The following is a 16,880-nucleotide window of genomic DNA, read 5'->3' as shown; positions in this document are numbered from 1 at the left end:
CTAGCTCTGTGAAAAATAATTCCTCCTCTTTACTTCATAAAGGCCTAAGTTTGTGGGGTAAAGCTACTATCAGATATCAAATATTTAACCCACAAAACTTCTTTAAAGCATAAATAAACCCCAGGGAAATGTATTCGTTGTTTAACAGTTTCAGTTCCTTGATTGACAGACAACAGAACTTGGAAGCTTGAATAGTCTGGATCTATGAACTTCCAAAGAAGTTCCAAAGAATCGCTATATGTGGTTTGCTCTTCATGCCATCACATACAAGAAAGAAAGCCCACCACAAACAATTTATTACAAATTCTACTTTGAAAATAAACTATAAACAGGAGTTTAATTTAACACATCATTAAAAGAGAAAATAAACAATTTTCTGCCCCTAAACCTTTTGAGCAAACTAGGCCTGTCTTTGCAGTACTTATTTGGACTTCTATTTTCTTGAAACAATGAAGTCGTGCTGAGAGATACAAGGAAAAGGAAGCAAGATAAACATGAGTGTGCCGGCTGCTCTAAGATAAGCAACCTCAAAAATTTAAACTTGGTCCCAAATCCTTGAAAAATAAATGAATCAGCATGTGGAGAAGCCTACAGGTCTTGAACATGAAGAACCTGGTTAACTGTGGTCATGAGCACTCAGAAGCTGTGATGAAATAAATCCAGTCCCACTTAATGCTTCAAACTTTATGACTGTAGTTTTTGCATTAACTGACAAAGTGGAACAACTTCACAGCCATAATAGCATAGACTTCTCCAATCACTTTCTCTCTACAGTTTCATAGTAAGATGAGATTTGTGTGGGCTTTTGCAGGTTATTATCCTGTGTTTTATCCAGTGCCTGAACTAAACAAGTGCTGAATAAATTTTCACAGGATACTACCCTAAAAAGTCTTATTTAATTCTCACAAAAGTCTTATGAAACAAGGAGGGCAGCCATTATTCCCATCCCACAGAAGACAAAGTTCCCAGACTTTGTGATGATGTCATCATCATCACTAAGGTTTATTAGGCACTAACCATGTGCTAAGCCCTCTGAATATATTAACCTGTTTAATTTTCATGTTATTGTGACATGGTAGATATGAACAGCATCTCTATTTTACAGGTGAGAAAACTATGACACAGAGAAATTAACACATAAGTATTAACATAACTACAATCAGCTATCACAATTAGGAACTAGCACCGGGACTGAACCTAGGAAGGTGGCTCCACAGTCCATACTTATATCATGATAATATCATGCCTTGATATTTGGCTGCCCAAGTAGTATGCACTTGCTTTGGGCTTCATCACACGACTAGTTGATGGCCAGTCCAAGACTACTTCCATCCTCCCTCCAGCCCACCTCTGTACCTCAGTAGGTCCTGTCAATCATCACCTGCAAAAACAAAGCTGCCCTGGGCCTCAGCACAAGTCTAATTAACTGGCAGACTGAACGTGTCCAATTAACTGATGAACTAACTCTTCATAGAAACCCAAGTCAGGAGGATACCTTCCAAAGACAGGTGAAAGGCCTCAAGGTGGAGGCATCAACCACTGGTAAACCTCCAGGGACACTCATATTCGAAACTTACTATTGAAGATTCACCTGTTAGATAATACAAAGCCTCTTATATGTAATTGGAAGTCATTACCTTATTAGGAAAACCTCATAGCTGGAGAACATGCCAGAGCTGTGTGATTCCAGGAATGAAAGGGCAATGAAAGAAAGAAATATATAGCCTGTGTCCTATAGGGAGATTACTTGTAAGAAGGTTCTTCATATGGGACAACCTAACTTAATGCTATTTAAGAGTCCATGTTTTAGCAACTAGTCTAGGACATTTAAATATGTTTACATCAAATATAGGGTATTTCCCTCCTACACTGTTGATGGAAACACTAACTAGTACAGCCACTATGGAAAATGGTGTGGAGATTCCTTAAAAAACTGGCTATAGAATTGCCATATGACTCAACAATCCCACTGCTAGGCATAAACACTGAGGAAACCAGAATTGAAAGAGACACATGCACCTCAATGTCCTTTACAGCACTGTTTACAATACCTAGGACATGCAAGCAACCTAGATGTTCATCAACAGACAAATGGATAAGGAAGTTATGATACATATACACAATGGAATATTACTCAGCTCGAAAAAAAATCATTTTAGTAAGTTCAAATGAGGTGGATGAAACTGGAGTCTATTATACAGAGTGAAGTAAGTCAGAAGGACAAACACTAATACAGAATATTAACGCATATATATGGAATTTAGAAAGACGGTAATGACGATCCTATATGCAAGGCAGCAAAAGAGACACAGAGCCTGTAAAGAACAGGCTTTTGGACTATGTGGGAGAAGGCAAGGGTGGGATGATCTGAGAAAATAGAATTGAAACATGTATATTACCATATGTAAAATAGATGACCAATGCAAGTTCAATGAATGAAGCAGGGCATTCAAGCTGGTACTCTGGGACAATCCTGGGGGATGAGGTGGAGAGGGAGGTGGGAGGAGGGTTCAGGATGAAGGGACAATTGTGCACCCATGGCTGATTCATGATGATGTATGGCAAGACCACCACAATATTATAAATTAATTACCCTCCAATTAAAATAAATACATTTTTAAAACAAATATATGGTGTTTCATAAGCCATACAACAAATGGAATTCTAAATCATTCTGCTAAGTGAACACTGATTTACCTTCCCCCACACACATAAATGAAAAGCTTATATGCGCCTATATTCAAATTTTCTCTAGTAAGAGGAAATATATCAGTGAAGATTTTTGTAGAAAATGAATCAACACACACAGTGATTTCTTCCAAGCATCTCTTCCATTTTCAAATACCAGAACATGGCAAAGCACTAAATGTGTTAAGATATATTTACTGAGAAAACTGGTGTCTGACTTACCCGCTGGATTTCTATCAAAGAACAATACCGGAACTCTCAAAATGGACTTCAACATTTTGTTGTGTAAAGTTTGTGAAGAATTAACAAGGATGTACAATGCCAAGAGAGATCTTGTGACACCAAAAAGGAGACTAGATGCAGTTAAACCTGAAATAAAGAAATGTCACTCATAACATAAAATCTCTGTCTTTTCTTCAACGATACTGAAGTACAGCAAGCAGTTTATAAAGATATTATGTATTTTCCACTATAAAAAGAATTTACATATAAATTTTATATATAGAATTTGAAATAAATAAGTTTAGATACATATATAGAATGGATTCTGTAAGAGTTTAATGCATTCACAAGAGACATTAAAAAGAATATGAAAATCAGTGTTTTACTTTCATTAAATAGAAACCACATGCGAAGAAAAAGTGAAGTGTAAGCTACAATTTCATTCTAGGCTTTCCAAACTCAATTTGCAAGTTCTAATAAAAACTATTCAAAAGCAGAGACATTACTTTTCCAACTAAGGTCTATCTAGTCAAGGCTATGGTTTTTCCGGTAGTTATGTATGGATGTGAGAGTTGGACTGTGAAGAAAGCTGAGCATCAAAGAACTGATGCTTTTGAACTGTGGTGTTGGAGAAGTCTCTTGAGAGTCCCTTGGACTGCAAGGAGATCCAACCAGTCCATTCTGAAGGAGATCAGTCCTGGGTGTTCTTTGGAAGGACTGATTGTAAAGTTGAAACTCCAATACTTTGGCCACCTCATGTGAAGAATTGATTCATTGGAAAAGACTCTCATGCTGGGAGGGATTAGGGGCAGGAGGAGAAGGGGACAACAGAGGATGAGATGGCTGGATGCCATCACCGAATCGATGGACATGAGTTTGGGTGAACTCCAGGAATTGGTGATGGACAGGGAGGCCTGGCATGCTGCAATTCATGGGGTCGCAAGGAGTCCGACACGACTGAGCTACTGAACTGAACTGAACTGAATAAAAACTCAGCAGAAAAATTAATTATAAAAAGTAGTTAATCGTTCTTTCTCCATGTTTCAAATCTATTTACAAAATTTTCCATAATGTGAAATTGTGGTATGCTTTGGTACCAGCATGTGAATTAACGGGAAACAGGAGAAATTATTTCGCTTCATTGTACAAAATACCCAGTAGCTTTAAAAATAGGAAAATACCATACTAAGTTACAAGTAGAAAATGTCTTAAATAGTTGAATTGCAAGAAAATACAAATTATATCTTAACACAAGATAATGAACCTAAAAGAGCATCTATTCTCATTGTTTTATAGAAACAAAAAGCATTTGTAAATGCACATAATTATTGAAATTTGTTTTATTTATGACATAAATAAGTGTTTACTATGCATATAAAAATTAAAATAGCCCTCCAAACATCTCTTGAACCCATGATACTAAGGAAACTGGAAATAACTTCTGTTATAAATATTCCATCAAGTATTTTTTCTCCTTCAGCTTTTCACATCACTGTTATTCCAACTCTGGAAGCTGTTCGAATGCCTGAATTCCATCAACAGGTATCTGCCTTAGCTGACTATCCTAAATGAATATACAACAGAATCTTTTCCTTCTTCCTTTAAGCCCCCACAGTCCACCAATTCAGAAGGTAAACAACTAATGGATTTAGGTTTCTTAGCAAGTGATCAACAAAAGAAGTACCAAATTTCAATGAGTGAGTTCTTACAAAGATCTAATTCACTGTATCTTTGCAGAAAGTTAGTATGCATGTTTCTTGTGCAAATAATTTAAAATTTTAGATAAGGATTTCCTTTTGAAAGTATGCAAGGTTACACATATTTTAGGCACTCTTGTGAAAACAGAGCCATATTAATTAATATTAGTCTGGCAAGCCAGATGTTAAATTAATCACACAATTGGAGGTGCAATAACATTGTAATCTCAAGGTAAGAAAAGAAGGAATCCTAATTAATTCCCAGACACTGGATTTCTCCCCACTTAGCTTCTCTCTTAAGTAATTGGTGAAGCCCAAGAGATGAGCAGTGTGGCAAAGGGGAGTTTGCATACCTGCAAGAAAATAGTGCTTTTGCTTGGGGGACCTTGCTGCCAGAGGAATTCATCTAAGTTCAATAAAAGACAGGGGTTTATTCAGACAGAACTGGAAAAATTCAAACCACTGGGTGGGGATCCATTTCTAATCCCCTTGTCCATCCATATAATAAGATTTAGATAAAGCCACCCATTAGAATAGACAGTAGCACGTTTCCAGTGGCTGATTTTCTGGATGTTCAATTCTAGTTTAACTTCCAAAATCCAATACAGAGCAAATTAAGAGTCTTCATTCATCTTCTTCTAGTAGATTTTTAAATAATTATTCCAATTAATTAATAGAGTAAATACGAGTCAGACTCTTATTTGTTGATGTATTTCTGAATTTCTCCTGGAAGCCCTAGTTGCTCACACAGGCTCCTTGTAAGCACCTCAGACTCTACTATAATAGACCAGATGATTCGGCTTTACCTGAAAAAATTCCTAAGTACCAGTCCAGATGAATCATCTCTGTTATATTTCCTTTTTCATGTGCCGTGATATTAAGAGTATCCTGTTCATTTGCCCTATGGAACAGGGAAGAAAAAAATATTATGCTATAGATAGAATATACATATATACCAGAAAAAAAAAATTAACCTTGATTTAGGAGATGAATTTAATGCTAGAAAATGGTTCCCAGCTCTAAGGGCCCTATGTCTCTCTACCTTATAGAGATACCACTTGAATCACAGCTTTCAATTCTCAAAAATGTCTGTGAGGAAGCTTCTGAGAGTGAGACATGGAGAGAGACCATGGGAGGGTCACAGTCCAGCAGGAACTGTGATTTTTCTTCAGGGAAACTACATGAGGGTCAGAAGAGGAGGCTGAACAATCCCCACCCCTCCCCCTGACCCTGTGGGAAAGTGAGGCTCTGTGTAGACTTCACAGCACTTTGGACCAGAGCAGGAATCACTCACCAGTTTAAAAGCCACCAATCTTGCAGGATATAGGCAACCTAGAGCAGGAAACAACAGTCACTCACACACTGACGTTACTGAGCCCTCACACCCCACTCACTAGGATGGGGGATGGAAAGGTTTGAGAACAGGGAGACGGTCCTTCCGACTCAGGTCTGTGTCAAGCCCCACATCCCAGATGATGAGAGGTCAGGGGAGGGTATGTTATATTTTAATATCTCTAAAGGCATTCTTTTTTTTTTTTTCCTAGACTCTGTCACAAACACACACCAATAAGCCTCACTTATTTTGTTACCCAAAGATAGCATATTTGAGTGCAAATCCAAGTACATGTCAAAAAAAAAGTAGGAGTGTAAATGCTCAGTGTTTTGAAGGAAGACTCTTTACAGTACTGTGATGGTCAGTTTTCTGTGTCATCTTGGCCATTCTAGTCTCTGGTCACTTAATCAAACACTCCTCTAGATATTAATGTGAAGGTATATTTTGTGGATTGTGGTTCATATCTATAGTTAGTCACCTTAAGTAAAAATAACCATCAACAATGTGGTGGGCCCCATCCAGTCAGTCGAAGGCTGTAAGAGCACAACCTGAAGCTTCCTGGAGGGAGGAAGAAATTCTGCCTTAAGACTGTAGCTCCTGCCTGAGGTTCCAGCCTGCAGGCCTGCTCTTCTGCTTTCAGATTCACCCAGGTAGATCCCACAGCTTCATAAGCCAGTTTTTTTTTTAAATAAATCTCTTCATAAACATAATAATAATTAAATATAGATACAGTATAAATAGTATGTGCATATCAAGCTAAGGGAACACACCAAAACAAATTTCCTTACTTACCTGAGCTGCTATGTTTACTAGAATAAGGAAAATGATGACAGACCAGTGAGCACCAGCTCTGAAGTAATTCTTGTAGGTCTTAAAACCAACTTTTCCTTCTAAACGTCTCTCCTCAGATAGTGTGTGCTGTATATTCTCAGTCTTGGAGGGAAAAATGGCAGTGAAAGACAAAATTTTAAATAATGAACTACAAAACTACAAAAGTTCAACAATGCCCTAAATTGCAATTCTGTGGTGAAAACAGACACACCTCACATGCTGGTAGGAGTGCAAGATGGTCTATCTCCTATGGAGAAGGTATGAAAATATCTAACCAAACCATATATGCATTGGCTCTTGGACCCAGCCATACTACTTCTAGTTATCTATTAGAAATAAGGAAATAAAAAAAAAAATAAGGAAATATCATTTGCACAAGGTTATTCATAGTTGTGTGGCTTTGCTTAAAGTAGCAGTGCTCTGTGATGATCTAGATGTTTGGGACAGGGGTGTAGGGGGAAAGGGAGTCCAAGAGGGAGGGGATATATGTATACATAGAGCAGATTCACCTCATTGCACAGTGGAAAGCAACACAACATTGTAAAGCAGTTATACTCCAATTAAAAAATAAATTATATAACTAAAGAATAAAAGTAGGATATTATGACTTTCAGCACATGCAAAACATATCCAATTCAAATATGAATGCAGAAGTTTGTTCCAAAATAACACACAAAATGATATGTAGCTAATGTATCCCTCTAGATGACTTGTGTCATTCAATGATGAAAACATAAAACATAGCTGGGCCTCAAAATACTATTCAAATACAATAAGCTGAGTTCACACAATAAGTTGGAGTAAGGTAGTTTGGATAGCAGGAGGACAGCATATGATCTGAATCTATGTGGTTCCTGAATTTCAGTGATTCCTGAGTGTGGAATGTGAGAGACTAACCAGTGTCTGCTGTGTGTCAGGTCCTTAGCACACATTATCTCTGGTCTATCACAAACCTTCTGACACCAAGGCAGAATACGACAATCAGTCATCTGCAGTGCCAGAACATTCCAATATGTAGGAAAAAATAGCTGATTTAATGTGGTCATAGCAGGATTTGATAGGAGAGGGTCTTCATAGTAAGCCTCTGGATGTAAAAGGGAAGCTGGGAGCCATTATAAACATACACCCAGAAATTCATAGCAGTGTACCCACTACTGATCTTGATAAGATTCATCATCCTATACCCAGAGGAGAACCCTGGTCAGAGAGCAATTTAATTCTACCAATTCCATGGAGTAAGGCCCTGAAAACTTTTTTACTTTGAGACAAGATGTCATGAGAGGAGAAGACTGAACGGCCATCAAAAGCAGACAGACCGGGATGTTGCAGAATGAGAAACTCACATCTTGGTCTTCTGCAGGTGCATCTTTCAACAAGGGTGTGGAAGACTGTTGAGACTGAACTGAAGACTCGGAGGAGGTCTGAGTCCTCATAGTGGGAGATTCAGGAACTGGAGATGGTTCAGCCTCCTCATTCTCCTTCTTTAAAAGGGAAGCAAAATCTATCCCAGATTTCAGTAACTCAGCATAAGTCCCTTTTTGCACCATTTCACCCTAAAATAAAAATTTTAAACTTGAGATGAATGTACTTGCATTAGATAATACTAATCTAATTTAAATACTAATCAAGAAAAGTTAACTGGTATTAAACTATAACTTTTTTAAGAAAATATTTTTTAGGTCTGGAATTATAGTTCACAAATCTATTTCAGTACAAGCCTTCTGTCCTCTGCCAAAGCAAACACTGTGTAAGGTGCGGGCAGATAAGAAAGAAATGTGTGCTCATGTGTTAAAAATGGAGGCCATTGAGATAACTACTGTGGGCACTTAGGGAAGCAAAAACTATAGACGCCAGTAGAAGTATCAAAAGAGTTTTTTTAGACAATTCAGATAAATTTCATGTGACAAGCAGAATTTTTAAAAAGTCAATTGGAAAAGATATTCCAGGAAACAAATTTGAGACTGACACAGAGATGGGCACAAGCACATCTGCATAGGTAAGGGTCATTCATCAAATCTTTGCTGACCATGTTACTATCACAGAAGCATGTGTTCAGCTGGGACAAGACCTGTAAAAAGTAGCTCTGGACAGAGAATCCATTATCTGTGTCTTCACTGTCTTTATAACTTCCCCACAAACTCAGGAAGTTCCCAACTGCAAATTTAATATTCTTTCTGTTCAAGTCATTAAAAAAGAAGGCCATGACACTAGAGTGGTTGTAAAGCCTTGGCAGCAAACCAAAACCTAACCCAGAATCAGTGTGCTCAAATTTGAGAGGAAAACTTAAAAACAACCAATCACAAGCAGATAACCAGGCCTCCTCAGATCAGGTAACTGCTTAAGCTACTGCCAATCTAATCAAGTTTTTTGAAAATACATGACGTTTTACTTCAGTTTCCCTCCCTCCAGTTCAATTCAGTTCAGTTGCTTGGTTGTGTCTGACTCTCTGAGACCCCATGGACTGCAGGACACCAGGCCTCCCTGTCCATCACCAACTCCTGGAGTTTACTCAAACTCATGTCCACTGAGTCAGTGATGCCATCCAACCATTGCATCCTCTGTTGTCACCTTCTCTTCCCGCCTTCAATCTTTATCAGAATCAGGGCCTTTTCCAATGAGTCAGTTCTTCATATCCGGAGGCCAAAATACTGGAGCTTCAGCTTCAGCATCATTCCTTCCAATGAACATTCAGGACTGATTTCCTTGAGGATTGACTGGTTGGATCTCCTTGTAGTTCAAAGGACTCTCAAGAGTCTTCTCTAACACCATAGTTCAAAAGCATCAATTCTTCCATGCTCAGTTTTCTTTATGATCCAACTCTCACATCCATACATGACTACTGGAAAAACCATAGCTTTGACTAGATGGACATTTGTTGGCAAAGTAATGTCTCTGCTTTTTAAAATGCTATCTAGGTTGGTCATAGCTTTTCTTCCAAAGAGCAAGCATCTTTTAATTTCATGGCTGCAATCACCATCTGCAGTGATTTTGGAGCCAAAAAATATAAAGTCTGTCACTGTTTCCTTTGTTTCCCTGTCTATTTGCCATAAAGTGATGGGATCAGATGCCATGATCTTCATTTTTTGAATGTTGAGTTTTAAGCCAGATTGTTCACTCTCCTCTTTCACTTTCATCAAGAGACTGTCTCTTTAGTTCTTCTTTGCTTTCTGCCTTATGGGTGATGCTATCTGCATATCTGAAGTTATTGATAATCTCCTGGCAATCTTGATTCCAGCTTGTGCTTCATCCAGCCCAGTATTTAACATGATGTACTCTGCATAGAAGTTAAATATATAAGGTGACAATATAAAGTCTTGACATGCTCCATTCCTCATTTGGAATCAGTCTTCTGTTCCGTGTCTGGTTCTAACTGTTTCTTCTTGACCTGCATACAGATTTTTCAGGAGGCAGGTCAGGTGGTCTGGTATTTCCAGCTCTTGAAGAATTTTCCACAGTTTGTTGTGATCTACACAGACAAAGGCTTTAGTGTAGTCAATAAAGCAGAAGTAAATGTTTTTCTGGAACTCTCTTGCTTTTTCAATGATCCAACGGATGTTGGCAATTTGATCTCTGGTTCCTCTGCCTTTTCTAAATACAACATGAACATCTGAAAGTTCTCAGTTCATGTACTGTTGAAGCCTAGCTTGGAGAATTTTGAGCATTACTTTGCTAGAGTGTGAGATAAGTGCAATTGTGTGGTAGTTTGAATATTCTTTGCATTGCCTTTCTTTGGAATTGGAATGATAACTGACCCTTTCCAGTCCTGTGGCCACTGCTGAGTTTTCCAAATTTCCTGGCATATTGAGTGTAGCACTTTCACAGCATCATCTTTTAGGGTTTAAAATAGCTCACCTGGAATTCCATCACTGCCACTAGCTTTGTTCATAGTGAGGCTTTCTCTTTTTTTGTTTTGTTTTTTAATTTATTTTATTTTATTTTTTTTTATATAGTGAGGCTTTCTAAGGCCCACTTGACTTCACACTCCAGTCTGTTTGTCTCTAGGTGAGTGATCACACCATTGTGGTTATCTGAATCATTAAGATCTTTTTTCTACAGTACTTCTGTGTACTCTTGCCATCTCTTCTTAATATCTTCTGCTTCTGTTCGGTACATACCATTTCTGTCATTTATTGTGCCCATCTCTGCATGAAATGTTCCCTTGGTATCTCTAATTTTCTTGAAGAGATCCTTAGTCTTCCCCATTCTATTGTTTTCCTCTGTTTCTTTGCATTGATCACTGAGGAAGGCTTTCTTATTTCTCGTTGCTGTTCTTTGGAACTCCCATATGCAGGTGCTTTCACTGTTTTCTAGCCCCATGAAACAAGACACAGCTAGTTCACTCAGTGGCAAACAAAATATGAGGCCAAAATTTCAGGATGCAAAACCAATCAAAAGAGGGAATCTGGTTAAGGTAGATCAAGTAGAAGAAAGTGCCCCATGACCCTACCTTTGACCCCTCTCATCCTATCTCCTGAGGTGGTCCCCTGAAGAAACCCTATGAAACCTTTGGGAACCATCTGATACTGAAGAATTAGAATTTTATTCAAGATATATTGTGTCTTGTGCCACTTGAGAGACAAAATACATACACCTTACTTAATGAAATTACCACTTTCTACTTAGTATCTGTAAGCTGCACAAGGAAATTACTAGTGGTACAAAGACAGTAATTTCACTCAGCAGCCAAGCCCTGACAATTCCAAGGGGACAAGGTGGCATGCCATCCCCCCTCTGGTGTGAGAGAGAGATCAGACAAATAGAAAGGATGGACGCCCAACTCATCCAGGGGTGCTCACTAGCGGACAAATTGTTGTTCTAAAATTGAGGATGGTATTCTCAAAAGAATCAATAAGGGGGCCCCAAAACATCTAGGGGCTGGCTAAATATGTTATTGTGCCTCTCACCATTCTGTACTCAATACTGCCAATGCAGGGTTTTACATACTAGTATCACCTGCTCTGTGGGCTTCCCTGGTAGCTCAGCAGGTAAAGAATCCGCCTGCAATGCAGGAGACCCTGGTTCAATCCCTGGGTTAGGAGTATCCCCTGGAGAAGGGATAGGCTACCAACTCCAGTATTCTTGGACTTCTGTGGTGCGTAGATGGTAAAGAATCTGCCTGCAATGCAAAAGACCTGGGTTCAATCCCTGGGATGGAAGATCCCCTGAAGGATGGAATGGCAACACACTCCAGTATTCTTGCCTGGAGAATCCCCATGGACAGAGGAGTCTGGGGTAACAAAGAGTTGGACATGACTGAGTTACCAAGCACAGCACATCATCTGCTTTGCATGTGAAGTTAACTGGTCTCAAGCTTAAGAAATCTGAGCTCCACATTCCTGGAGGAGTGGAGAACAGTCTACACATGGAATTGCTTTGAGAGGTAGAGATGCTATGTTTCAATCATCTTTCTTAGAACAGAAATTCATTTGATAAGTGAGAGATTTTGCCATGTGTCTGTTGAAAGAGACAAGGGTTAACAACAGAGGTGCTGAGGCACAGACACAGACAAACTAAGGGGTGAAACATCAAACAATTACCAAGTCTGAAAAATTCTCACTAATCTCCAACCCACTCCCAATCTTGTGAGGTATTGTGCACTTAATGGTGGCCCCTTAAAAAGGTGTGTTCAAGCCCTAAACATGATACCTGTGAACTTACCTTATTTGGAAGCAGGGTCTTTGCAGATGCAATCAAGCTAAGATGAGGTCACATTGGAGCAGGGTAACCCTAAATCCAATATGACTGATGTCCTTATGAGAACAGAAGAGATTCAGACAAACAAGGGATAATGGCCACGTGGTATCAGAAGCAGAGACCACAATACTGCAGCTGGAAGCCAAAGAACACAAGGAAGACTGGCGCACACCAGTGGCAGGAAAGAAGGATTCCTCCTGCAGCCTTCAGGGAGAACACAGCCCTGCCAGCACCTGGACTAGCAGGGCTGTGGCCTGGTCTGTAGCCTCCAGACCAGGGAGACAATAAATCTCTGTTGTTTTTAGGACAGAGAGAACAGACCTGTAGTTCCCAACAGGGAGGGAGCTGGGGAGACTTCGAGTACGAGGTTTCGGATTAGCAGATATAAGCATTATATATGGAATGGATAAACAACAAGGTCCTACTGTGTAGCACACAAAGAATTATATTCAGTATCCTATAATAAACCATAATGGAAAAGAATATTTAAAAATAAATATATGTATATGTATAACTGAATCACTTCACTGTACAGCAGAAATTAATACAATATTGTAAATCAACTATATTTCAAGAAAATAAAATACATTTCTGTTGTTTGAAGTCACCCAGTTTGCAGTACTTTGTTACAGCAGCTCTAGAAACTGATACTCTAGCCTGAGCCCACACTTCTGTCTTCTCAGCTTTACTAAGCCTTGTAACTGCTTCTGCTGTCACCTCTCCAGTGACCATCAGAGGAATCTTTTAAATTCCCACATCAGACCACATCCTCCTCTGCTCTGGACCATCCAAGGCTTCCATCTCACTTCTGGGCTCACTGCCCACTGCTCAGAGACCAGCTCCCTCCACATCCCCCTGCTCACTCTCCTCAGACATGCTGGTCTTCCTGACGTTCCTCCAACATGCCAGGTCAGCTCCTTCCTTAAGACCCCCTTGCCTCAGATTCCCCCTCCCAGGTGACAGCACGGTCCCCACCTTCATGTCACTCAGACCTCGTGAGGCGCCAGCTCCTCAGGGAGGCAGCCAGGATGTCACCTTCTTTGTCATATCCGTCCCCATAAGAACAGGAGACCCATGAGGGCAGGGCCTTGTCCTCCTGCTGCACAGGCTCCCACACGTATTGGGCACATAGAGACCTGGGCAGGGAGACCAGCGACTGGCAACACCAGCAGAGAGGGTGTCTCTGACCCAGGTGCTTGGCTACCCAACCTTGCTTCCTGTACTAATGGAATATGCTCTTCAGGCAAACTGCATGACAATCATGTGACTACAAACAGGTCTTAGTATCTCTAATTTACAAATAATACAATTTGACTTAAATCCTGGAAAAGGAAAACAAAAAGTTCTAAAAAACATTGCCATCATTATCCTTAACAATTTCACTAGAACAGTGATGATTCAGTAGCCTTGTGGTTGTACTTCTATACACTTTAAGCTTCATGTGGCTTACAGTATAATAGTGACATTTCTACAGGCCTTTAGATTCATCCTCAAGTGTAAGAATACCACCAGCTCTGAGAAGAAGGGAGTGTACAACTGAGAGAGAAGAGGGCATTTACCATTAATCCAAAGAGAGTGACCAGTTGGGAGGCCTGACCTTCAACACACCTGAGTGTCAGCAAGTTCCACAGACTTCTAGAAATTACTTACCTTTTCCAATACCAGAATCTGACTTGCATCTTTCAGGTACTGCCACTGATGAGTCACTAAGATTGTGATCTTCTCATGCAAGCCTTGGCAAATACACCTACAAACGTAAAAGGTACAGTATGTAAAAACATGAATGGGGGTGCTTCCAATTGAAAACACATATTTTGAAAACATAATGAGACAAAGACAACACAGGAGTTGAAGTTTTGTGGTTTAAATAACAAATACATAATACAAATTAAGTACCAATATAAATCAATAAGTCTGACTAAGTCCTCAAATTCATCAGCAGCAAACCTGAATCCAGCTCTGTTCAAAAATTCTACAAACCAGTCCAGTGAAGGAGGCACCAACAGCTAGGTTTTTTTTTCCTTAAAAAACTCATCAATTATTTACACATTTGATGATGATAAACAACTGACCAATACTGAACAACTAACTGAACTAAAATACTATTTCATCACTATACAGGAATGGGAGAAGAGGAATCTATGTCATTTAAAACTCTTTATATTTTTCTCAGGCAGTTTTCTAAGTGATTGTTTATGATTTATAATGTACATAGTAACAACAACAAATTAATAGACTCTTGGTAACCTTTGCCAGAGTGCATTTTCTAGACACTTCTTCCCAAATAGCATTAGACAGAAAATGAATGCTAGTGTGGCCTCCATACGTCTCTGCAACATTCCATCCCAACCAGGAAGTAAACGTTTCATTTGAACCAAAAACTTTCTGAATATGAAAATGAAAGATGAGAGTCCAAATGGCCCAAATCAGAGGAAATAATCCAACAGCTCAAGACATACAATTCTCTTAGCCAAGATCCCCCCAAACTATCCAAACTTAAGTGTTTTTTTTTTTCACAGCAACCCCCTCAAACTGCCCCTACATTTTAAATGCAGACCCCAAGGAACTCAGCCCCAGTCCCTTCCTACAGCGTCCACAACCCCTTCAGAGAAGTGAGTAGCCAGGTCCGAGGCCCCAGTGAGCATGGGCAGGGCTCCAGGCAGGTACTCTGAGTGCCCTGCACCCTCACAAAGCAAATCTCAGGAACATGGGCCAGAGCTCAACCTGCTGAATGAGTCAGATGGAGAACCTGGAGGCAGTAGACTGCAGCTCAGTTCCATCAGACAAGCCACTAAACCTCAGTTTCTTCATCTCAGAACAACATCAATGACAATCACATGTTCTGAGAAGTCTAACCACCCGTCTGCTCAGTAAATGCCAGCTCCCTTCCCCAATCCTCCCTAACCACAAGTGGTCATATGCTTTGGACTCAGAATAGAAAAACTCTGAGGGGACCCTCTGGACACAGGGTCTGTGATCAGAAAGAAGACCCTGGGATGCAGACACATTCAGCATCGTTTCATTAATTCCAAACAGATTTATTTTTACCTTATGACATGTCTTAGTTCAGCTTTTGAACATAAGTTTCTTGACTGAGTAACCCCATCTCCAGTTAGTATTAAAGTTTTTCATGGAATTGTTGTCAATTAGTCCATAAGTCATGTCCAACTCTCTTTGACCCCATGGACTGCAGCACACCAGGCTTCCCTGTCCTCCACTGTCTCCACAGTTTGCTCAAATTCATGTCTATTAAGTCAATGATGGTATCTAACCATCTCATCCTCTGCTGCCCCCTTCTCCTTTTGCCTTCAATCTTTCCCAGTGTCAGGGTCTTTTCCAATGAGTTGGCTCTTTGCATCAGGTGGCCAAAGGATTGGAGTTTCAGCTTCAGTATCTGTCCTTCCAATGAATATTCAGGACTGATTTCTTTTAGAACTGACTTGTTTGACCTTTTTGAAGTCCAAGGGACTCTCAAGAGTCTTCTCCAACACCACAGTTCAAAAGCATCAATTCTTTGGCTCTTAGTTTCTTCATAGTCCAACTCTCACATCCATACATGACCACTGGAAAAACCATAGCCTTGAGTAGACGGACCTTTGTTAGCAAAGTAATGTCTCTGCTTTTCAATATTGTATCTAGGTTGGTCATAACTTTTCTTCCAGGGAGTAAGCATCTTTTATTTTCATGGCTGCAGTCACCATCTGCAGTGATTTTGGAGCCCAAAAAATAGTCTGACACTGTTTCCAGTGTTTCCCCATCTATTTCCCATGAAGTGATGGGACCAGATGCCATGATCTTCGTTTTCTGAATGTTGAGTTTTAAGCCAACTTTTTCACTCTCCTCTTTCACCTTCATCAAGAGTCTTTTTAGTTCCTCTTCATTTTCTGCAATAACGGTGGTGTGATCTGCATATCTGAGGTTATTGATATTTCTCAAAATCAGCAATCTTGATTCCAGCTTGTGCTTCTTCCAGCCCAGTGTTGCTCATGATGTATTCTGCACATAAGTTAAATAAGCTGGATGACAATAAACAGCCTTGACGTACTCCTTTTCCTATTTGGAACCAGTCTGTTGTTTCATGTCCAGTTCTAACTGTTGCTTCCTGACCTGCATACAGGTTTCTTAAGAGGCAGATCAGGTGATCTGGTATTGCCGTCTCTTTCAGAATTTTCACAGTTTATTGTGATTCACACAGTCAAAGGCTTTGACATAGTCAATAAAACAGAAATAGATGTTTTTCTGGAACTCTCTTGCTTTTTCCATGATCCAGAGGATGTTGGCAATTTGGTCTCTGGTTCCTCTGCCTTTTCTAAAACCAGCTTGAACATCTGGAAGTTCATGATTCACGTACTGCTGAAGCCTGGCTTGGAGAATTTTGAGCATTACTTTACTGGCATGTGAGAGGAGTGCAATTG

General features: G+C 39.7%; 1 protein-coding gene across 1 annotated transcript in view; it reads right to left on the bottom strand.

Annotated features, from left to right (window-relative positions):
• LOC101906567 (ATP-binding cassette sub-family C member 4-like) overlaps positions 1 to 16,880 on the bottom strand; it is a 378,587-nt gene that overhangs the window by 154,316 nt on the left and 207,391 nt on the right. The window contains 6 exon segments of the mRNA XM_025000155.2: positions 2,911 to 3,057; positions 5,414 to 5,508; positions 5,902 to 5,939; positions 6,733 to 6,873; positions 8,115 to 8,324; positions 14,116 to 14,212. Of these exon segments, the coding sequence (XP_024855923.2) occupies positions 2,911 to 3,057; positions 5,414 to 5,508; positions 5,902 to 5,939; positions 6,733 to 6,873; positions 8,115 to 8,324; positions 14,116 to 14,212 (728 nt within the window).

Source organism: Bos taurus, chromosome 12 (genome assembly GCF_002263795.3).
Source record: "Bos taurus isolate L1 Dominette 01449 registration number 42190680 breed Hereford chromosome 12, ARS-UCD2.0, whole genome shotgun sequence".
Classification (NCBI taxonomy): domain Eukaryota; kingdom Metazoa; phylum Chordata; class Mammalia; order Artiodactyla; family Bovidae; genus Bos; species Bos taurus.
This window is presented reverse-complemented; position numbering and strand designations above follow the sequence as displayed.